At 39.4% G+C, this 25,209-nt stretch overlaps 2 protein-coding genes across 3 annotated transcripts in view; one reads left to right on the top strand and one right to left on the bottom strand.

Annotated features, from left to right (window-relative positions):
* Positions 1-25,209, top strand: part of Ubr3 (Ubr3 ubiquitin ligase) — a 526,217-nt gene that overhangs the window by 204,801 nt on the left and 296,207 nt on the right. The window lies entirely within an intron of this gene.
* The window catches only part of orion, a 46,211-nt gene continuing 27,266 nt past the window's right edge, over positions 6,265-25,209 (bottom strand). The window contains exons 4-9 of the mRNA XM_067146999.2: positions 17,505-17,646; positions 10,969-11,324; positions 9,197-9,417; positions 8,872-9,110; positions 7,218-7,365; positions 6,265-7,139 (exon numbers count right to left, since the gene is read on the bottom strand). Of these exons, the coding sequence (XP_067003100.1) occupies positions 6,851-7,139; positions 7,218-7,365; positions 8,872-9,110; positions 9,197-9,417; positions 10,969-11,324; positions 17,505-17,646 (1,395 nt within the window). The 3' untranslated portion in view covers positions 6,265-6,850. The remainder of the gene's footprint in view (positions 7,140-7,217; positions 7,366-8,871; positions 9,111-9,196; positions 9,418-10,968; positions 11,325-17,504; positions 17,647-25,209) is intronic.

The raw sequence follows: 25,209 nt of genomic DNA, 5'->3' as shown, positions 1-25,209 counted from the left end.
TTTTAGTCCACAGTGAGCAAGTATTAGACTAATATTGCATCGTATAAACTCGCGGTGATCAGTTACGCCAAAACATATGGGAATAGGACATTTGGCTCAAGTATTCACTGTCTGAATGCAATGTTCACTACCGTGGTAACGGAGAAGTGATCGTCAAGTGACCAACAAGTCTTGCAATGCATATCGCAGACCAAAAAGCAGCAAGTTTCTGAAAGTAGGGGAGGATATGCCTAAGTGTGATTTTGTTACATAATGTTGTATATGCCATTTCTCACGAAATGCTGTTATTTTAAAGGACGTGAAATAGCTGCTGCACATGGAATCAGTGTCTTGGATTTGAAGGCTAGCCAAGGCTTGATGATTAAATTTTAAGAAGAGAAATTGGTTTTCAGTTTCCGTATGCCACAAAGCAAGACCGACTACAATATCTCAGACCTTAATGCTACTATCGATTGACGGGAAAATGGTAGAATTTGTGGCCGTCGTAAGGGATGTGTGATTCGCACATGCTTATGTTTGTTTACATTGTGTTTAAAGGATAAGAAGTACTATTTACACCGTGTTATTGAAGTATAAAGTATATACACAATCTTTAATGAGTAATTCATATTGCACGGTGTTAAGAGGTGTAAGTAATTGAACATATCTTTGATAGAATAGCTTCGTAAGAGTACTATTAAAGCTTGCTTTACATTTGACCAGGAACTCCTTGTATCCCACACCTATCGAGGGGCAGAAAGTTGCTTTAGCTATAAGCATTTGTCATAACCAGGGAACGTATTTATATGTAAACACATATCTCTTTAGGAAGCTAAAATTAATTATATTTTGCATTATCTTTACGAATCATGACGTGTGGAGTTGAAAAATGGCGTATTCCTTTTCCATATTTTGGAGTTTAGCACATATATTCCCTATTCTTCGTCATTAAAATCAATATAGTCCATATTTTGGCTAAAAAGTATTAAATTATATTAAATTAGCAGTCTTCTCAATAATGGAGCAATAAATTAAAAATCTATATTCAAAAAATTAATATTTTAACTGGTGTGCAGGTCATTATCACGCCTGCCCACGTCTGGGCTGATAAAATAAGCTGATAAGCGGTGCGAAGAAAGAGAGAGGTTGAGCCCGGAAGTGGTGGAGATCAGCCGGTCAGTACCGTGACTATCTGAATCACACTTACAGCACTGATAAGCTGCATTACATAACATCGACTGTGTGTGCCATAATTTTGTAACTAGGGAAATCTCATTCATCGACGATGTGCTAGTGGTTTCTGGATTAGTTTGTAATTCGGGCATTTCTTTTGATTGCTTCATAACTCCATCTAGTTCACTACCAGTCATTCACAGTTGGAATTAGCAGTGAGGCGGATCATTGTGTTCTTGTACGTTCAGTGTGTGCAGTTGTATATTGTTATTCATTGAAGACATTAACGTTGTTACAATATGCCTAAAGTAGCTCAGTCAACCAGTTTAAAATTGAAAAGTTACGTATCAGAATTTAAAGAAGATGGTTTATCAACTGACTGTAAGATATTATTTTGTAGTTTGTGTCATTGTACAGTGACATCTACTCAAAGGAACTACCTGGGGTTCTTCGGCAAGCGTTTTACGGTCTTCAGCTTTAGGTTTGGTATATTCAAGTGCTGAGTACTGTGCTCCAGTATGGATGAACAGTCATCACACAAAACTCATTGATACTGAACTGAATTCCACTATGCGCATAATAACTGGCACAATTCGATCTACACCAACTCATTGGCTCCCACTTCTATCTGGAATAATGCCATCTGATTTACACAGATCCACCACTCTTATCAAGGAATTCAATAAAATCTTAAGGAACCCCGATCTACCTGTACACGAAGATCTACGAACTATCAACCAAAACAGATTACGTTCATGCCATCCAACTTTACGTAACACTTCAGACATGGTTGCTAGAAGCTACAACCCAACTACAGAGTGGAAAAGACGGTGGGAAGCAGCAACGGAGACGCACCTGCACAGTATGTTCTCGAATGCCAAACTTCCAAATGGATTCCAACTACCACGTAAAACAGGGTCTGCTCTGAACAGAATAAGAACAGGCCATGGCAGATGCAGAGACATGCTGTTTAAATGGAACAAGTTGCTGACACCCGCGTGTGACTGTGGAGCTGCACGACAAACCATACATCATATTGTCAGAGAGTGTGAAACGCGGGCATACACAGGCAGCAAAGTGGTTTTCCTGATGGCAACTCCAGAAGCAATACAGTGGATCAGTGATCTTGACATTCAGTTGTAGGGAGCCTTTTCTTGTTCATTGTTTTCTTGTTATGTAAATATGTATATAATTTATATCTAAACTCAATTTGATTCTATGGGTCATACGCTAAATAAATAAATAAACTCAAAGGTTCCTTGTGCAACAGCATGTGTCAACCAGTAAACACCAGGCTAACAAACAACGAGATTCCAAGCAGAGACAGTTGTTTCTGACACAACCAGCAACTTCCATTGCAACGTCAGAGTTCAACACCGATCTCTGCCGTGCTCTCATCTCTGCTGACATACCTCTCTTCAAACTGAATAATCAGTGCTTCAGGGAATTCCTCGATAAACTACGAAAAGATCCATCCCGGATGAGTCATCGTTCAGAAAAACGTACTGTTCAGCCATATACGATGAAACTGTTCGTCAGATAAGGCAAGAGATTAAAGACAATCCAATTTGGGTTTCCATTGATGAGACAACGGACAAAGAAGGCAGGCTAATTGGCAACGTAATCATTGGTTTATTAAGCGAAGATTATTGTAAACTGATTACACTGTGATGTTCTAGAAAAGTGCAATAACAAAACTATAGCCAAACTGTTCAGTGAGGCTATGGGTATCCTCTGGCCACAGGGCATTAAGTATAATAAAGTGTTACTTTTTATTAGCGATGCCGCACCTTATATGATAAAAGCCGGAGAAGAATTATGTGTTGTATATACTAAGATGACTCATTTAACCTGTGTAGCACATGCCTTTCATCGTGTGGCAGAAGTGGTAAGAGGCACTTACCCCAAAGTAGATTTATTGATTTCCTCAGTGAAAAAAGTTTTTCTCAAAGCCCACAGAAGAGTTCACCTTTTGAGAGAAATGTACCCAGAGATTCCATTGCTGCCTAAGCTGATTCTAACTAGGTGGGGTACGTGGCTGCAAGTGGTTGAATATTATGTTGAATATATATAAGACTGTATTAAGAACATTCTGCAGGCCATGGACTCTGAAGATGTAGCCTCAATTGAAGCCGCGAAAACAGTTGTCTGCGATACAAGTGTGAGAAATGACTTATGTTACATTCAGCATAATTTTTCATGCATCACAAAAACACTGAAAAGGCTCCAAAACTCGCATCTCTCACTTTATGAAAGTTGTGAATAAAACTGTGGAACAACTAAATCGTGGTACAGGTATTGCAGATGTAACAAACATGAAGATGGCCACTGTACTTTCAAAGAACTCTGGATATGAAGAAATGACAAAGGTTGCTGCAATGCTGTGTGGAGATTTAAGAGTAAAATTAACACTGGATTTAACCCCAGCAGGTATTGTGAAGTTGAATAATGCCGCCATTACCTCTTCCGATGTTGAACACCGTTTCAGTCAATATAAATCTGTCCTTAGAGATAATAGGAGAAGATTCACTTTTCAGCACTTAAAAGAACATTTTTGTAATCCATTGTTTTGGTAACAGAGAATAAAATATTGTTTGTTCTTCAAATATATTAAAATGAGAAGTGCAACATTATGTTGCATGTAGATCTACTTTGTTTAGAGTCTTTGAACTTCGATATTAATTAGAAATTAATGTTATGTGTGTCCATATATAATTCCATATGTCAGTAAAAATAACTAAATATATATGCACATATTTCATCAATTATTAGTACATATAAATCCATTCCCTGGACATAACATTATTGTGGCATAACAGATTTTATATAATGAGTGCACTCTTATTTCTGAGGGCACTATCAAAATTTATGAATGTAACATCTAAACAGTGGATCAACAGAGATGTGCCAAGCCTATATGCTCACATTAACTTGCTTTGAATTTTCTACTGTAGCAGTTCTGTCCTAATATTTCTGTAACTGCTCAGTTAGGATTGCATTAATGGATATCGTCAGATGTGCCACCATCGTCTACTTTAATAAAAGGAACGCTATCATTCTTTATTACTAATTTTGTTAAGTGGAACCAGCTAGTTGTTAGATAAAATTTATCTATTGCATGTCATATTTATTTACTTGCATGATTCGTTATATTGGAGTTGTGTTATATTTTAAACAATGCTAAGGTAATGCATTAACCTAACTAAGGCATTTGTGCGTAATCCTTTTCTTCTTAATTCTGCATCATTTCAGTTATTGTCTACTGGAGGAAAGTAATCTAATATGCGAAGCTTTCGCGTCAAAACAAGGTTATTTAAGATGACTCTCAACTTTGAACAGTCGGTAGGTGATCTGCCTATGATGTCCACCATTTTGGTTTTGATATTACAGTCTAAGATATTTAGTTGGTCTTGCACAAAGTCGAACAGTCGATAGGAAAGGGACATGGAGTGTTTATCGTACGCGCTACCGGAAGCAAAAAAGAACAGTGTACTGCAATTCTATTCCCTTTGGCAATGCTTGCTGTAACAGTTTATGGCAGAAAGCGTGCACCTTTTGTTGTTCAATAACGAAAATCAATGCCTAAAGTAAAATTTCCGCAAGGGATCCAGGTTCGTATCCAAGAACAAGGGTGGATGGCCATGTCACTCGTACAAGATTGGACACGAACAGTTTTGGGAAATATAGCAGGGGTCCCTCCTTCGATGCCCAGCCCTTCTCGTGTTGGACAGTTTTCTTTTTTGCTGGCATGTCATTATTATGTTCTTATATGAATTGTACTTTTATTAGTACATGTTTATTTCACTTCAGGTCGTATTGTCAGCTCATGACGGGGAAGAATATTTTCCAGTGTCAGTACTTCAATCCCACGTGTCCAACTTTCGTGATGTATCCTATTCGACTTTTCAGAAAAAATCTCATGCCGGAATATTACACCAAATGATGATTAACTGCAAATGAGTTGAACCAATTGCGTGTATATTTGATGTATCTTCTAAAATGAAATGAATTGTAAATATCTGAATTCCTTGAATAATTTACGCATCCGAAGTTTATTCCTGATGTATTTTTCGTCAAAAAAGTGTGTTAATTATGCAAGAAAATATGGTATTTGCTAGGATCTTCCACAGCTAGTTCCCTAAATAGACTATTTGAAGCACGAAGAGCAGGCCGCCTTAAAATCCAGTTTTTCGTCCAAACACAAGTGCTTGCATTCATTTCAGTGCAGATAATTTTTTTCTAGTTCATAATAAACAAATAGTCAAACTTATGTGCATAGCCTCTAGATGAAGAATTTTCTGTCCTGAAGCCATGATCTTCACTAATCCACTAAATGGACACACTGACTCTCCCTGAGCAGACATTCGCTAAATTCCTAAATCACTCAACCACTCAACCATAAGTACTCTACTATATTACTCAATGCGTGCAAATGCACCTTTACTTATGTTTTGCCTGATTTTGTTGTAAATTTATGTTGGGCAGTGCAAGAATTTATTTTGGAGAAGTGATGTAAGATTTAAAATAACAAGAAGACATTTTGTAAATCTAAAAACAATGCAGAGCCATGGACAAAATCAATTTACAGCAGATAAAGCAACACAAGGAAGAGTTTCCATGCCTGGGGGCCATCAAAAATTTCACAGAAGCACATGTATTTAAAACATGTGTGTTATTTCAGTTAGGTGACTGTACACACCATGCAAAATCTAAAGAACATGAAAGGTATGGATGCGCGGAAGGGCAGCGACGGATGCTGTCGTCGTTTTTACTACAAAAATTAATGTTATACGACCTAAATGTTATTTCACATATATATATTTATTTTTGGCTGAACATAACCTTCCTTTATCTGCAGCTGACCCTGCTGTTACAGACAACCACCTGTGTCTGTGTTGGTGCAACATAAAATATTAAATCCAAAAAAAAGGTTGGCATCTCTGTTAAGATGACATGAGAACTAATGATGCATACAAGAGGCAAACAGTTTGATGTTAAAAAAATCCTTTGTGAAAAATGGACTGCCATAGGATGCAGTTTCTGGTGGTCATAGTGGGAATTTTAAATGTGGTAACAATACTTGTAATGCTATGGGAGATGAGATGCTTGTAATTCACAGAGTTTCAGTGTTTATTTTTTCAGACAGACATTACATTATTCATTCGACTAGAACTGCTTGTTTACTCTTACATCTAAGTCTCATTGGTGCACACATCACATCAGTCTTTTGCCAGTCATACAGGACATATGTCAACTTGGGAAGTTGAATTTTATCAAAACAAATTTACACCTCTGATACAAGATCTCACTTAATGATTGCGTTAGAGATAGAATAAAATGGTTGAAAGAACGAAGGACAAATAATACTCATGTTTACTTTTCTTAGGTGATGCTGATTCTTGAACCATTGATCTCTGCCCACTGAAATTGCTGCTTATTTATTCTGTTATTAATTTTTGTTGACATTGTTAAACATTGCATACAGAAAACAGTTAGTAATGGACCACACAGTTTTAGAGTTGAGAAAAAAAAGTAATGGTGCTAGTCTTTCTTTATATTCAGTCTTGCATAATGCTGCAGAACGAAACAGGATCAGCTCAGCTTTAGTCAATCACACCTGGTTAAATTTTCATCAAGTGTAAAGCAGGGAAAGAAAGGAACTAGAATTATCACGCATAAGGAACTCTTCATGGCATGCTCATTTCGCCTTGGATGAAAGATGCATTGCCATATCGTACGTGAAAACCTTTGGAGCAATGAATCCCCCATAGTTCTTCGTTCCCTTGTGAAATATACCAGCTCCAGACAGAATAGTAGGAGGATCAGGAGCAACAGGTTGGGCATCCAAGAAAGGCACTGTTGTTTGTGCTGCATCCATGCTCAAGTCGGAATGGGTGAACAGCATGTATTGGTCACTTTGCGAGTCTGGTACGGAGCTCACATGGGAGTTGGTGGGTACATCTGGAGATGATAATTTCAGCTCCATCCTGAAACAGAAGTCTCATATTACTTCAATCAACTCTTCCTAAGGCAACTCAACACTTTATTACTTGCCTGTTACTTACCTTGGTTTCACGAGGGAGGCATCAGTGTTGTCATTGCTTAGCCACATACTCTTTTCCTGGGGTTTGATGAGAACTCCAGCTGTGAAGTTGAGTGGTGTTACCATTATTTCTGGATTCAGATGTGTACCCACATTGCGGAAACGGACACCTGAAAGAATAGGAATGTATGGCCATTTCTCTCTCTCTTTCTTTTTTAATAATGAAAAGTGAAGCCGCCATCGTAAGCCAGATGTTGCACTTTATAGTTCTTACTCCTCAAGAAGCTCATGCCATGATAAATATAATGAGCTTTGAACGTTGGGAACACCATAATGCATATTTCTGGCTTCAGTGTGTGGAAATATACATTAAGATATGCTAGAGAGTGCAGACTGAATGCAGTGTGCCAAAGCTACAATTACCTTATTTTGTTTAAGAAATTTATCATGCTGCTCTAAGGAAAGTGATGGTAAACTACCTTACTCCTCATCTTGCCTGGTAAGCCATATTTCGGTGCTACCATTGGGTTTTGCAGGTTTCCTGTAACCACATAACTTTTGATGGTGTTATTTCAGAATCCAATCAACATTTGGGCTGATCTAACAGGCACCATACTACTAATGAAATTTTTATTGTAGACAATATTCCAAATGTCTTCAATCAATAGTAGTAGACCTTAAGTATGAACACCCATGAAGTATTTTGAGCAATTAAAACTTGATTTGGAAATGTAGATCTTACTTAAATTTGATCTGATCTTAAGATCTTCCCAATGCAATGTTTGCACCAAATTATTGTAAATCTCACTTTGGGACCATGTAAAAAATGTCATTCAAAGTAGATGTAAACAGCAACCAATGATCAAACAGCTGATCCAGGCACGACAACTTTGCCGGTTTGGGTATGTATAGTGAACAGATATTACCCAGCAACCTTGCACGATCCTATGGAGAAGTAGACTCTCAGTGAGCAGTCGATTGAATGGCACCAAAGAAAACATGCGCCCACCAAGTTGTACTGTAGATGACTTGAGGAACCAAAGACTTAACCTTGACAATGCAAGAATTATGATCATGAACTATAGGGCATTGGAAACAGCTTGTGAACACGATCCAGCATACATTGACAGTCAGCAGTATACAGGCTTAGGAGTTGATTCAGTCCAAATACCAGGTAAGGATAGAAGAAGATGATGATGATTGCACAGTTTGGATCACATAGCTGTCGGCTTGCATTTGTGAGATAGTGGGTTTGAATCCCATTGTCGGCAGCCCTGAAGATGGTTTTCCATGGTTTCCCATCTTTACAACAGGCAAATGCTGGAGCTGTGCCTTAATCAAGGCCACGGTCTCCTTCCCACTCCTAGCCATTTGCTATCCCATTGTTGCTGTAAGATCTTCCTGTGTCTGTATGACGTACAGAAAATTGTGAGAAAAAAATATTACTGTCTGTTACTGATAGTAGTGACTGGTTAGATTCTGGTTTACTGGAAAGCACCGTTATTGACAAGGTTAGAGTTCTGTTAGAAGGAACCTGGTTGGCAGCTCTGACAGTGGTCTGTGTTACAGGATACCCAGTTGGAGAAGTGGAGGCAACATGGGATGTCGGTGTTGATACTCTGTAAGTTGTAAAAGATGTGTGTCAATGTTTACTGCACAAATGAAAAGAAATATACCTGTAAGCACATGTCCAGGTGGAGCCTCCAAATCATCCAGATCAATTGCTCTTTGTTCCCAACTTAATGTATGATAATCTCTTTCATTTCGCACATTAGAATCTGTGATTTTGTAGTCATCAACAGGACGCCACTGCAGGGAAGATGCATTAATATTTCCATGTGGCAGCAGACCCCCTTCTTGTATTTGAAGGTGTATCACTCGATTTATCTTCACAAAGCGCAGTCCAGTGACAACTCTGCAAAAGAGAAAGAAGAGGGTGTAACTAATAAGGAAAATACATGAAAGGCCATGATCTAAGAGATGCTAAATAGAAAACATTACTTGTTATTGGCTACATCAGCAAGCACTGGTCGAAGATTGAAGTAGCGATCAGACTCGGGGCCTTGTTCGTCGCACAGGCAGAAGCAGTAAGAGCAATGCCAAAAGAGCCACCGCCACCAGCTGTCCACCTTATATTGGCGACTGGGACAAGTCCCTCTCCGACCCAGAGTCTTCCCATTTTCATATTCAATCCATTCATAACGACGACCAGATTTGCGGTCCTGTTACATAAGTAAATAACATTACGTAAATTTTCACTAGTGTTATGGTTTGAAAGAAAACATTATATAAATCTGTTTGCATTTCAAATTCTGTAATCTTTCCCTTATATTGACAGTTACTGTTCAGCACCAGCTGACTGCATAATTTTTGACTGCCTGTAGTTTAAAAAAAATCCCTCCGAGTAGTGTAGAACTTTACTCTCTTTCGCTACTTAATTAAATAATGAACAAGGGTAAAAGAAGGTATAAGCTGATAACTCGGAGTTGATTCTCTTGCAGTTGAAAGATTGAAGTATGGGAAGTTAATAGTAGAATACAGATGATAATGATAATATAATGATAATAATAATAATAATAATAATAAGAAGAAGAAGAAGAAGAAGAATAATAATCACCCTAATCTGTACTTCAACACGTACTGAATGTACGTAACACGACTTAATAGGTTGAAAGTCAGTTTCTATTACAATGCGGTCGTGAAAATTCAATATTCATTGACTTGGCCCTCAACGGGCGACTTAAACGCACTCTACAGTGTGATGGCAGTAGTGCCAGACCTGTAGCTTAGATCCTTTCCAACAGAAGAAAGATGGCCTAGGCCACCATAGCTCAATTGGTAGAGCAACTGTCGCGAAATCGGGAGGTTGTAGGTTCGGATCCCACTGGTGTCCGGTTGGCCATTTTTGTTCTGTACTTAACATCTCTTCAACACGTACTAAATGTACATAACATGACCTAATAGGTTGAAAGTCGGTTTTGATTACAATGCGGTTGTGAAAATTCAATATTCATCAATAATCACCCTCATTATTGTCGTCTCAGCTACCAAGTGCAGGCATTTTGAATTTGTGCCATCTAATATGTTTGTCTATCAATTTTGATGCTACCGGGCGAGTTGGCCGTGTGGTTAGGGGTGCGCGGCTGTGAGCTTGCATCCGGGAGATAGTGGGTTCGAATCCCACTCTCAGCAGCCCTGAAGATGGTTTTCCGTGGTTTCCCATTTTCACACCAGGCAAATGCTGGGGCTGCACCTTAAGGCCATAGCCGCTTCCTTCCAACTCTTAGGCCATTCCTATCCCATCGTCACCATAAGACTTATCTGTGTCGGTGTGACGTAAAGCCACTAGCAAAAAAAAAAAGAGTAGACCAGATCTCTCGGCAATCTGTGGCTGAGTTTCAATTAATTTTGTCAGGTAAATACCAAAGTGTTGCCAGAAATCTTTTACATGCCAACATCATACAGCATGGAGTGTCCAATGGACTTTTTGCTGCCCTACATAAATCCAACTACCTCTGCTAGGTATGAACCCACGATTTTGGGATCCACAGGCTGACATTCTACCAATGATCCTCAGAAGGGATTTACAGTTGATATGATTAATGCAAATTACTTAGATCAGCAAATGGAAGATTCTCTCCTGTTGCCATTTCAGCTGTATATGTTATTAGTATTGTCATGTTTGACATTTTAAAAGATTAAGACATAATAACCTCCCAATGCCAGATCTTGGTGTACAGAAATCTTTAGACAAATAACACTGCAATACTTACTCCTTGACAGATCCACATGTCCGAGTCAAAATACTGGCAATCGAGTAGACGACCATTGCAACGTTTCATGGTGCTGCAAGTACTTTTGTCAAAACAACCTGTACTCTGTGCATATGAATAGTATTGGCAGTTTTCACGACATGTGTGCTCTCGGTTCATGTCCACCTCGTTCTGGATGTGTCCTTGTAGAAGTTTGGTGAGCTGCACGTATGTCTGTCCCTCCACATGAACACGTGGATCACACTGCCACAGTTGCCTACTTGCACCCTTCATGGCTCTACTGACTGCTGCTACCTTCTGCTGTGTTTGCTCTTCATAGGTGTCGCGCATCAGTTCTGCTTCACGACTGAAGTTTCCTGCCACAGAAGAAACTTGCTTTGAGACAACAACAAAAATGTGTTTATTTGGTAGGACTCTCACTTCTGATTGATAAATTGTTCGCTTAATATCACATTTAAATTTTGTTTCATTTCTTGTGGTTATGTGGGAAAAGGAATCTTACTTAGAAAGAAAAATTACATTTTTTACTATTTTGGGAGAAGAAAGGATTGGTTCAAGAACTGGGAGTGTACAACTAGCACACACAAGCAGGATTTTTTCTGAGAAATATAACTGAAAAATGATTGGCTTTTTGCTCTTTCTTTGATAACTAAAGGTCATCTTCATCATTCTAAGCTTGAAATAATTGCCAAACCTACAGAAATTTCTCATAAAAGTTATTCAGAAAATATATTTCAAATGTGCTTCACCATTCTGAAATAGTCAACACAATCAGCATTATAATAATTTACCAACAATAGAACTATCTAGTATTTTGCTCCCGGAGAGCCAGAGAATTTCAAAATGAAACAGAAGTTGGGTATATTCACATCCCATTCCATGCTGAATATGAAAAGTAGCCCGTTATTTAATGGTTGAGTCTTAATAAAATTAGCTAGCTTTACAGTGTGGTCTAACACAGTTGTGAATTCTAGTGACATGGATTTGTAGGCCAGTGCTTCCCTATGTATTAAACAGTGCATTCTATTTATTCCTATACGACAATGCCTGCTTGTAAGACCTTGGGCTCTACCCAAACAGAAGCCCTCACAGTTTTTGCATGGGATCCCTTTGCGTCCTCTGTAACTATCGAGACAGTGAAATTTTTCTTCTCCGGTAGTTGAGTTTGGTAAGGTTCTACAAGACAGAATACAGTCACGAGTGGTGTTATGTGCATACCTAATCTAGCTAATTAAATGTGCATTATTTGTAACTTAAGTAGTTTTTTTCTGTTTATAAAAAATAATAAGAAATCTGTGTTACCAAACTGTAAATTCTGCCATTGACAGTGTAATTTAAAGATGGAATTATATAAATATTTTTAGCAACTTGTTGCCAGACATAGCTTTTATCACACCTTTTATAGCTGGAAGACATAAATTTTCTGTGATAGGTTGTTTCCGCGTTTTGGCTGTGCTCAATACTGTCAGGTAGGATGCTTCCAGGGCCTCGTTATTAATTGAACCAAAGGCTGAAACTATATTTTTCCCATAACTTACTGTCCCTATGCATCACTAAAAAAAAATCAGTTATTTTACATCTTTCATTACTTCTTAATGTTGTCTTGGGTTTTGCAGGTTTTAGCACTCGTTCAACAGCACTTTTAATTTCACACTGTTGGTTTGTTCATTTTCATAACCACACCAAGTAAACCTGAATTCCAGATATCAAATGTATTTTTTTCTTTGTACTGCTTGCCTCTTTGACATTAATAGTACACCTGTTGGTCACATTTACTCGCCGTTACAACACGTATCACAGTTAGGGTTGGAACACCTGTCTCATTTGTTTTTCTGTTGTCTCTGTTCTAAGCATGTTTCTTTGATTAAAAGGGTTTTGCAAGCTATATCAAAACTGGAGTTCTCACAATACACTTCACCAAATAGTAATGTAACTGTAATTGCAACTCCCGATCCTCCACCATCTTCCCACTTGCCTTATTGCGAGACCGATCCTCCAGTAGATTTAGTATTATTGCTTTGCTCTCCTAATTTCTCTGATTTTCTGATTTTGAAAACAGATTTAGTATCGTTATATTTTTTTTTAATGTCAGGCGTTTCCTTGTTTCATTGAAAACTGGTCAGAATATGGCAGATTGACAGTTTCAATAACTAATACTGTAGGGCAGCCTACATCATTCCAAATTGTTTGTCTTCCATTCTTTTTTAGGTTTTGAGCTATGTCATTGTGTATTCTCCTTGGTCGCGTGTTTTATTCTTATTTTTATGAAGTGACAAGAGAACAGATCACCTCGCTGGTGTAATGTGTGAGTAATTATTGTCGGTTATGCAGTGTAATAGGATAGTGAAATATGGTAAATTTTCTTGAATTGATCCAGGTTTTGTGATCAGTGGTAAATCATAATATGCCATAAAATGATCTGATTTTTACTTTTGAAAGTGCAGTACTAATGTTGATTGAAGGAAGAAAATATTTGGTTATAAAAAGACTATAAACCATAACCAACATATTGAAATGTGGGTTACATAGGTCTACTTGAAATTGAACATAAGAGCAACAGAAAACATTAATTTATATGTTCACTTCATCCTTCTTTTATTACCCATCCTTCTGCAGCTACCAGTTACCACCAAGTACCATGGTTAATTTCAGATTAGTGGTAATGCAGTCTTACCCTCATTACCTAGATTTTTGTCTGTCCAGTGAAATTTTAAAAAGATTGGCATATTTACAGTATCTATTTCATTTGAACATTCTTATTTCCTTAATTTTAATTAAATGAACATGGTTCGTGGTGTAGGTACTGTAGTCACATCCTAGTTCGTGAAACATGGGCAATGGCTGAGTGGACCAGTTACTATAGAATGGCAGTGGATATCTCAGACATATTCTGAGTCATGGCCCTCCTTGTGCTCAGGCGGCTAGGACTATTCAATTCACCAGTAGTACCTAACCCCGTTAGGGGAAAGATCCGTACCGGGACTGTGTAAGGACGGCAGCACCGTGCTTCACAGAATTTTCACCAAGCGCGCTCAGAACGTTTTAAGCAAGCATCAGACCTATGGGAGTAACAGAGTCCCACTCCCATTTGACAGGCAAGGAATTCCTTCGAAACAACTTGGCAAACTAAATGGAAATTGATGGGGAACTACCAATATTAATGGGTCGTATGGAAGAAAGTAAGTAGAATTGGCCGAGTCAGCAAAGAGGGTGCATCTGGATGTGTTAGAAGTTAATGATATTCAGTTAAGGGGAGATAAAGAGGAAGAGATAGGAGATTATGAAGTGTACTTGATGGATGTTAAAAAAGGAAGGGCAGAGTATAGGGTAGGACTGTTTATTAGAAATACTATTGTAAGCTGCACAGTTTTTGTTAGGCATGTAAATGAGCAAATGTTGTGGGTAGTTTTGTCAGTTGGAGGAATTAAGGAAGAATTATCTCAGTGTACTCACCATGTGCAGGTGCAGATGAGGATGAAGTTGACAAGTTGTATGAAGCATTGAGTGACATCGTAGTCAGGGTCAATAGCAAGGATAGGATAGTGCTAATGGGCCATTCAGTGCGAGAGTTGGAAATCAAACTGAAGGATACGATACAAAAGGGTGATTGGCAAATGTGAGGAAGATATGGAAGTTGAGAGGAATGGTAAGCGTTTGCTGGATATCTGTGCTAGTATAGAAATAGCAGTTACAAAATAATGTATTCTTCAAGCATCAGGCATATTCACTGCTACACATGGGAAGGTAAGGGCACCAGATCCATAATAGCCTTTATCATAAGAGACTTTGAATTCAGAAAATCTTAAATTCCGTCAAGGTCCACCTATTCAATACAATGACGTCATTTAATTTAATTTTACTGTAATCCCACTTCAATACGGAACCAGTGAAATTCTTAACTATAAGTTCAGAAAATCTGTTAGAAATGTGTGGGTATTCTGGGGACTTTTTGATGATACGGGCCTCTATCTGATCTGTAGTGAAATAAGTATCTCTAGGCCTAGGATAGTGAAAGTGAAATCTGTCTGCAGACAAATAAGGGTAGAAGATCTTCAGGACAACCAAATTATAAGTGTATGGATATGATCAGTGAAAAGTTCCAAACAATGGACAGTAAACAGCTTCGGGGCATAGAGAGAGAATGGGTGGCGTACAGGGATGCTGTATTAGAAAGAGCAAGGGAATGCCCAGGAAGAACTGTGTGTAAAGATGAAAAAATCAAACAACTTGGTGGAATTGTAAAAATTAGAGCAGCTTGTAAACATAGAACAAAGGCTTATCAGAAATGGCTCTAAACAAGGACTAATGCAGACAGGTAATTGTACGTAGATGAAAGAAACAAAGCAAAACAAATAGTTATTGAATCCAAGAAGAAGTCTTGGGAAGATTTTGGTAATAACCTGGAAAGGCTACATCAAGCAGTAGAGAAACCTTTCTGGACAGTAATAAAGAATCTTAGGAAGGGAGCAGAAAAAGGAAAGGAATGTTTTGGTAAATCGGATGAGTTCATGATAGATCCAAGGGAATCACTGGACAGGTGGAAGGAATATTTTGAAAATATTCTGAACGTGAACATAAAAGGAAATCTTCCTGGTGATGTCGCGAATAACCGAGCTCATGGGGAGGAGGACAATGATGTTGTTGAAAGAAGTATAGTGGGAAGACAGGGATGAAATAGTTTTATATAGTAATAAGATTAACATGGAGTGTTCGTAAGGTACCTTCTGATTGGACAAAAGCAGTAATTGCACCTATTTATAAGCAAGTGAACAGGAAGGACTGCAACAACTATCAAGGTATCTCATTGATCAGTGTACCAGGCAACGTGTTCAGTGGCATCGTGGAAGGGAGGGTGCGATCAGTAGTTGAGAGGAAGTTGGGTGAAAACCAGTGTGGTTTCAGACCACAGAGGGGCTGTCAGGACCATATTTTCAATAAGCGCCAGGTAATTGAAAAATACTATGAGATGAATAGACAGTTTGTTTTGTAGATCTAGAGAAGGCATATGACAGAGTACTGGGGGAAAAGATGTTAGGACTATGAGGTTAAGGGTAGATTATTAGAATCAATCAGGCATTTATGTTGACAGTTGGGTTGCAGTGAGAATTGATGGTAGAATGAGTTCTTGGTTCATGGTACCACTTTGTTGTTCATAGTTTACATGGATCATCTGCTGAAAGGTATCCAGTGGCTGAGAGGGATTCAGTTAAGTGAAAATGTAATAAACAGTCTGGCCTATGCTGACGACTTGGTCTTAACAGCAGATTGTTCCGAAAGCCTGCAGTCCAATATCTTGGAACTTGAAAATGAACTGAGACTAAATTGATGTCAGTAGGTAAGAAATCCAAGAGAATTCAATGTCAGATTGGGGGTACAAAGCTTGAACAGGTAGATAATTTCAAGTATGTAGGCTGTGTGTTCTCCCAAGATGGTAGTATAGTGAGATTGAATCAAGGTGCAGTAAAGCTAATGTAGTGAGCTCACAGTTGCAATCGACAGTATTCTGTAAGAAGGAAGTCGGCTCTCAAATGAAACTACCTTTACATCGGTCTGTTTTCAGACCAATTTTGCTTTATGAGAGTGAAGGCTGAGTGGACTCAGAATATCTTATTCATAAGCTAGAAGTAAATGACATGAAAGTAAAAAAAATGATTGCTGGTACTAAGAGGTGGGAACAATGACAGGGGGTACTTAGAATGAGGAGATAAAGACTAAGTTAGGAGTAAACTCTATTGATGAAGCTGTATGTATAAACCAGCTTCGGTGGTGGGGTCATGTGAGGCAAATGAAGAAGGGTAGGTTACCCAGGAGAATAATGGATGCTGTTGTGGAGTGTAAGAGTAGTAGAGGGAGACCAAGACGACAATGGTTAGACTCAGTTTCTAACGATTTGAAGTTATAGAACTAAACAAGGCCACAGAACTAGTTACAAATACAGTGTTGTGGTGGCAATAGGTTAGATTCACAGAGGCTTGCAGACTGAATGCTGAAAGCCATAACAGTCAATAATGAAGATGTATGTATGTTACATTTTTAAGTATTACTGCAGAATAGAGCCTCATTTTTGTAATTCACTGGTTGATAAATGCTGATCTACAGTGTATTATTCAGTTCAAGAATACTTTGACTGTCAGGGAGTTGAGGAAAAAAAAAATCTTTATTAGCAGGTCCCTATGTGTTTTCAAAGAGTTAATAAACTGAATGCGTTTCAGATTTACTAATAAATTTCAGCACTGCTAACAGATTAATTTCTCTTAGTGAAAAGTAGTCTATAGGCAGTTGTGTATATATATTAATCTTGTAAGTTAATTTAGTTGGCTTTCTATTAACTTCTGTAATCCTATCAATATGTTACTAAATTATGTAGCCTATATCATTTGGCTTGTATCAAGGAAGAGCAGATTTTCACATATTAAACCTATTTTTTAGAAGTGAGGTAAGAAATTGTTTTTTAGGAAATCGACAGGAATAAAAGCAGCTTGATATACCTGCTTTCAATGGTTAAGACTCGTAGAGGAGATCATCATGTTGCTTACCTTTATTGTAAAGCCTCAGTAGCATCCACGAAAATTGCATCATAGTGTAGCCCTTCAACTCAGTGAGGGCAATGGTGTTGTGCAGGTTGTAGAGCATTTGCTGGGGGCTCTGTTTCATGTTACATGCCTGGGTGTTGGCCTCCTGAAATGTAGTACACACATGACAATCACATGACTTGCTATGTAGGTTCAGTAGCGAGAACACTTTGGATATTGTTAGATTGTACCTGCAACGCTTGTTGAAATAGATCGCCATCTTCACCATGAAGTACTATCTCGTGCAGACGACCCAACGCCATGGGCACTGAGCGGGTGGAGTCCTGCAGCACAGTCTCGGCAAGGTCTGTCCACCCGCGCCGGGACGTAGCGCCCCACTGTAAGGCTTGGAAGCGCCGGAAAGTACTGTAAAGTGCATCGAGACTTCCCAGCTCCGCCTCTGCACGGGCCCATGTCCACAATGACTCGAGGGCTGCAGGGGTGGACGACGAACTCGTTGAAGGTACACCATCTCCTAGCACCTGAAAGGCGCGCAGTAATTCCACGTCCGCACCTACAGTCTCGTTAGCAACCATAACCCATCGTGGATCTCGAATGTCATCCCACAAGTCGTCAATCTGGCTAATGAGGCGAGCCCGTAACTCGTCAATATTTGCGTAAGTCGACGCAGTAAGCGTCAGCAAGATGAGCCACGTGCGCATCTTGTGACTACTGGCGGTGCACTAACTAGTGGAGCGCTCTCACAGCTGCTTTCTCCCTCCCCTCCTCTGCGCTCCACTTCCCCTCGGCTAGGATGTGATCACTTGAAGGACTTCCTCGTTCTTCACCGCCCCAAGGTCTGACAAGGGCACAGGCCTTGCCTTTTGTTTACAAACACACTTCGAACCTTTCGCAAAACTTCGTTTTGCGCTTTAGTCACTGGTGCTAAGAATGTATTCGGAGAGAAATGCTGAGTCACCCGTCTTGGAACGCCGCAGCTGTGAGCCAACTGCTCCGACTTGCATTTCGCTTCAGCCATTCTATTCTCAATTGCTTGTCCTTCACAGGAATTAATCCTTTATGTAAGTAAAACTACTGTTAAAACGAGAGGCTCGTGGCTAGACTGCTCACGACGGTGGTCTTTTTAAATAAAACAATAGTAATGCTATTTGTTTTACGTTCCACTAAGTACTTTTACGGATTTCGGAGACGCGGAAGTGCCGGAACTTTGTCCCGCAGGAGATATTTTACGTGCTCGTAAATCTACCAATACATGGCTGTGGTATTTATGCACCTTCAAATACCACCAGACTGAACCGGGATCGAACCCGCCAGCTTGACCTCAGAAAGCTAGCGCTCTACCGCCTGAGCTACTCAGGACGCCTGGTCTCTTAGTTTACCTGTAGAATATATTACGATCTTTCCTTATACCCCAATACATTCCTGGTTAAGTTCCTTGTCGATCAGCGAATTTTGTAAATTTAGCAATGGATAGTGGCCATGATGTAATAGTATAGGAATACATATTCATTTAGATCAGCTTATCGGGGGGGAAAAAAAGAAAGAAAAAAAACTGACCGAACTTTGGCCGTTGTCCTATTTGTCACACACATGTACAATTTTCTACAGTTGTCTAAAAGGCGTAGTTTGGCGTCATCAGAGCATTAATCAATAGACTAAAAATGGCATTAACGCTTGTTTAGTTAACCTTTTTTATTTGCGTACTGGAATATGACACCAAGTTCACTTGTTAACACAATGATCAAGCTTCGGATCTTCGGCACATATATAAACAAATCAATATTTTTTTTTACTTGAGCGTGCATTTCTTTTCAACACGTTTTATAAGGTAGTATTGTCGTACTATAGCTTTAATATTAATTGAAAAAATGTGTACGTTTGTATTTGATGAACTGTTGCGCTCATCCGTCCATTTAATGCTCATAATAGAGAATAACGTCTGTGAATGCATTTGATCGAAATGTGCCTTAAAAAATTAACAAAACTAAAATATTGCACACCGAGCTCGATAGCTGCAGTCGCTTAAGTGCGGCCAGTATTCGGGAGATAGTGGGTTCGAACCCCACTGTTGGTAGTCCTAAAGATGGTTTTCCGTGGTTTCCCTTTTTTCTTCAGACCAGGCAAATGCTGGGACTTAATTAAGGCCACGGCCGCTTCCTTCCCACTCCTAGCACTTTCCTATCACATCGTCGCCATAAGACCTATCTGTGTCGGTGCGACGTAAAGCCAATTGTAAAAAATGGCACAGTTTTTAATTAATCAATTCAATGTCAATATTTCGCCGCCAAGTTCAAAAATGAGTCGTCATGCAGTCATTTTCAAAATCGGAACGTTTGGCGTACTTTGTACGTGCTGTTCTGGATAAAACCGTATGTATGGTAAGTCTAATCGTATAGGCATGCGTTTTAGTATTCCTTCTACATTTGCTGTGTAGTGGTAGCTAATTGTAATTATTTTAAGAATCTAGGAACATTGTGATTCAGAATAGAAAGTTTGTATGGAACTAGACTATATAACCTACCGACGTACTGATATGTCTGATTGTTGTTAGCAACGGAATTTTGTTTCATCAAAGACGAAACGTATGACATGAATTTGCTTATTCCTTCGATCGTCCATCTCGCCCAACGGAATTAAAGAGTGTGTAGTTTTTCTCCGTAGCTCAGTTTTGACGGTGCGGGTTCTGCGTATGGCATCCCCGAGTCTCTGCTCAGGAAAAGAATCGCATTTAGAATACGCACATGAAACAGGTTATTGCGTATTTTCGTCTTTCGTTGTCGTGGAAGAGCGATGACCTATCAACCAGGTATTTGTTCAGTGTCATTTGAGAGCGCTTGTAATCTGGCTCCCACAGCTCGAGATTCAGAGCCGCGTTAACGGAAGTGGAACTGTTTCTTGCGCAACATTTCCTGCTCTTGTGATTTGTCTGCAAAATTCTAAACGTTAGAAGTAGCGAGGTAGGCTCTGAAATATTCGAAGTGAGCATTCATTGCTATATTACACCGCTTATTTTTCTTGCGGATTTTTCCACTTCAGCCCACCCCGTTGCGCTCGTGATCGCCACAGATCTCAACGTGAATGGGGCGCTTAAATGTTCTGAATCTTGAACCCAGTTCAATTTACAATACTCGGTCTTTTAGACTGCAAATAGGGTTGTTCTTTTTTTAAGGCATTCTTCTAAGCCATGGTTGTCGCGCAGACTGCTATAACGTGCCAAGCAAATCCTGTGTATACTCGAGGGAGGTGACCCGTTTTGAGAACTGAGAGTATGCGAGTAAGCTTCATGACATGGATTTCGTGAACATTGCTCAACTGTATGAGTTAAAACCAACGTCAGTATTATGTGACACGTTTTCGTTAATTCAAATCATTTTAAGTATTGTTATTCTTCTTCCTGACCTTTATCTCAATTTCTTGGGCTTGGCATGTGATGCGGATTTGGCCAAATTTTACGGCCATATGCCCTTCTTGATGACAACCCTGTGTGGATGGGTTTATTCGCTCTTGCTTGTTTCTGTGTGGTGTATGTAGACGAAGAGAAGTGCAATAAGACTACCACAAACGCCCATTAACCTAGCCAGAGGAATTAACCATCATTATCATCATCAGCCAATTCTATCATTACATGATGTGGCCTCTTTAAGGCATGAACTCAGGTAGGTCTTTAACAGAACTCTCCAGGTAGAACGGTTTCAAGCAGGTAGCACCAGCTATTCTCTTGATGTCTTTGTCCCATCTGTCTGGCAGTCTTCCTCTAGGCCTTTGATGATCTCTTGGACTCCATTCTAATACTAGCTTCGTCCATTTGTCATCTTGCCCTCGAGCAATATGTCCAGCCCATTGCCATTTTAAGGTGGCTATTTTCTCAAGAATGTCATAGTGATTGATCTGATGTCATCTGCTCTCTTCTTATCTTTCCTTGTAAAACCCAGCATTGACCTTTCCATGCCTCTCTGCGCTGTCCGAAGTTTCCCTTTCATAAATTCGTTCAGTGTCCAGGTCTCACAGCCGTAAGTCAGCACAGGTAGAATGCACTGATCACAAACTATTTTCTTCAGATTTACTGGCATATTTGATCTGAAGACATTTGAGTTTCTTCCATACGCCTGCCATCCTAGCTAAATGCGTCAAAAATTTTTGGTCTTGTATCACCTTTCATATTCATCAACTGGCCCTGATAGATATATTCATTGACCTTCTCTAACGGCATGTTGTTGATGTTCACACTTCTTGCTGTGACCCACTTGTTGGACATGACTTTTGTTTTGGAAAGGTTCATCTTCCAGCCGACCGACTCACATTCCATGGCAAGATCAGTAACTAATGTCTGGAGTTCATCATTGTTGTTTGCCAATAATGCAATGTCATTAGCAAATCTCAAGTTATTAAGCCTTCTGCCATTGATCCTTATACCCTTTCCTTCCCAATTTAACTTCGACATTGCCATCTCCAAAACAGCTGAGAATAGCTTTGGAGAGATTGGATCACCTTGTTTAACACCTCTTCCGGTGAAGCAACTCCAGAATTAACCATAAACAGTTAAAATCCCTGAGCCAACTGGGAATCAAACTCAGAACCCTTTGAACAGAAGGCCAGTACGCTGACTATTCAGCCGTGGAACTGGACAAATCTGTCTTCAGTTACATCTGGGGTACTGGAACCATCCAGGCTCAGTTTGATTTTGATGATAATGAAGATTATGTTTCAAGGGGCCTAATACATAGGGCATCGGCCCCTCAATATGGCTTTGGCCGAGGATATAAGGCCCTGACACAGTGTGATTTTTCAGCTGAAAATTCTGGTCTGCGTACGATAGGTTGTTCAGGTACTCTCCGTTGATTCGGATGCCCATGTGTAGCCCAGCTAAAGCTTCTGCAAATATCTCCTTGGAGTAAATATTGAATAGAATAGGGGAAAGTACGCACCATTGTCTGATGCCGCTGCTGTGCATTTCTACGACTCTGTCACTAGGTCTTCTGCTTGGACTTGCGCACGCTGGTACCAGTAGAGATTGGTAATAAGTCTGATGTATTCTTCATCCACACCTACTTACAAAGGGTCTGGTTCGTCTTCTGGTGCTGACAGCGATCAAATACCTTGGTATAATCGATAAAGCACAAGAAAATGTCACAGGTCATGTCTCTGCATCTCTGAACGAGTACTTGAGCACGGAAAGTGCCTCACGGGTGCCTACGGAGTTCCGGAATCCAAATTGCGTTTCACCTCTGTATTCTTTACACTTCTTATAGATTCTGGCACATATGATCTTCAGAAGAGATTCAACACATAGCTCATTTTTCGCGGATGGTTGCTTCAGCGACGATGAAAGTCAATATTAGCCAGTCCTCAGGAATGGTCCCTGAATCGTAAATGGCGTTGGAAGAGCTCTTGTCAGATGTTTGATACTCAATTTACCCATTACCTACAATGCAGGAGCTCTTATCAGGATCCATTGCTCTTCCACTTTTACATCTTTCAAGTGCCTTTTCACTTTGCTCACAAGTATAGGAGGTCCTAATGTTTTCCGCTCATGTTTGGTTTGTCTCCTTGTTCATCACAGTTTAGTTTTTCAAAGTATGCCTTCCAGATGATCAGTTTTTTTTCAGTTTCTTCTGCCAGATTTCCATCATGTTCGAGGAGGAATGAAGAAGGCTTTTGTTTGTTATAACTGCCCCTTGCTTCTCTGATTTTATGATGAACATTGAAATGGTTGTGTTTGACCCAAACTCCTTGATTTCTTTGCATTTCCCAACTCCTCTTTGACAGCTCTTATTTTTTCAATTGTATCCAACTCGTACTTTACTGCATATTTTTGAAATCTCAGGTCGATCAAATGTAGAATGTTATTCAACATCCATTCTTTCTTCTTAATCATCTCTTTCTTCCCCTCCAGGTGTTTTTTACCTGCCATTTTGACTGTACTTTTAATGTTTTCCATCTCTCTGAACAATGGATTACAATTATTGTGTGTGTTTACTCCATATATAGGTTTGACACAGTTCTACTTGCTGCCGGAGCTGCAATAGTTAATTCACAGAGGCTTTAAAGACTGGATGCTGAATGGCATGACAGCCTATAATGATGTATGTATGTAACATGATGACTGAGCTCGATAGCTGCAGACGCTTAAGTGTGGCCAGTATCCAGTATTCGGGAGATAGTGGGTTTGAACCTTAAGGCCACAACCACTCTCTTCCCACTCCTAGCCTCTTCCTATCCAATCGTCGCCATAAGACCTATCGTGTGTCGATGCACCGTAAAGGGGGGGGGGGGGGGGTAACATGATGAAATTAGTGCCTGTAGGAATATTCTGGAAGAGAAGTTAAAGTAATATTGTCTCTACAGAAATGTGCATGCTTTGATGGGAATTTGAGTTCTTAAAGAACAAAAAAATACAGGTTGCTTTACGTCAAACAGACACAGGTATGTCTTATGGCAACAATTGTATAGGAAGGGGCAATGAGTGGGAATGAAGCAGCTGTGACCTTAATTAAGGTACAGCCCCAGTATTTGCACGGTGTGTAAGTGGGAAACCATGGAAAACCAGGGCTGCCGACAGCGGGGTTCGAACCTACTGTTTCCTGAATGCAAGCTCACAGCTGTGTGCTCTTAACCATATGACCAACTCGCTTGATAAACTTTGAGTTGTCTGCTTTGGTGAGAAACTATTGTAATAATATTATTAAGTGATCAATCTTCCAGAATAGGTAACAAATCAAGAAATATATAAAGAAAGAGAATGGCATGTTTGGATCTTATATGTTTTAGTCATCTTCCAAGTAGGAATTTTATTGCTATCTTCTTTATCTGCTAGACAGATTAGGATTATTAATTAATTAGGAATCTAATCTTATCGTGATTTTTAACAACTAAAAATGTTGTAAGCATCTTGTTTCTATACTAGCAGGTGAAGATTAAGCATAATATTGATATGAACAACAATCTGGTAATGACATTCTTTAAGTATGAATATGGACTATTTCTTGGTGTTACACCTGCTGATAACAATTTTTCTAAAATAATGTGCTGGTATGAAAAATGTTCTTGGAATTCCTCTTACATATTTGGCTGCTGAAAGCCTTCTCAGTTTCTAATGGTATGGATTAATATTAAACTCTTTGGTTAACAGCAAACTGGATTTTAAGCATTTTTTTCTTTTCTTTCTTCTCCCTAGTCCTGTGTTATTATTCTTTTCTTGTTTCCTGGCCTTTTTCTGTGGAGGTTGGTAGTGTGATGTGTTGTATGTAGATGAGAAGTGTTTCAAGGCAAACACAAACACCTAGTTCTGAAGTCAGAGGAGTTATCATCATCATCATCATCATCAGGCAACTCCTGCAGCAGGCCGGGTAGGTTGATAATGAACCTCCTCCAAAGTTGTCAGTTTCCAGACTGTCATCCTCTCCAGTGTAGACCCCCAGGCATGTAGATCTCTAGTATGTTCTTCCCTCAGGTCCTTCATAATATCCATGATTGTCAGATGTAAGAGAGGCGAAAGTGAACTACCATGTCGAACACCTTGTCATCAATAATTTGAACATAACTGCTGTGTTTATTGTAAAGTTTTTTAACCTTGCCAATGAGGTATTCAGGTACTCGCCTTTCTAGACTCTTTATGATTACTGACCTAGGAACTGAGTCATATGCCTTTTCCAGATATAGAAATGCTATAATTAGATCTTCCCCTTTTTCCCAATTAAATTTACCAGGG

The sequence above is a fragment of the Anabrus simplex genome, chromosome 5 (assembly GCF_040414725.1).
Source record: "Anabrus simplex isolate iqAnaSimp1 chromosome 5, ASM4041472v1, whole genome shotgun sequence".
In the NCBI taxonomy this organism is placed as follows: domain Eukaryota; kingdom Metazoa; phylum Arthropoda; class Insecta; order Orthoptera; family Tettigoniidae; genus Anabrus; species Anabrus simplex.
The sequence above is the reverse complement of the archived record's forward strand: the minus strand, read 5'-3'. Positions and strand labels throughout refer to the sequence as shown.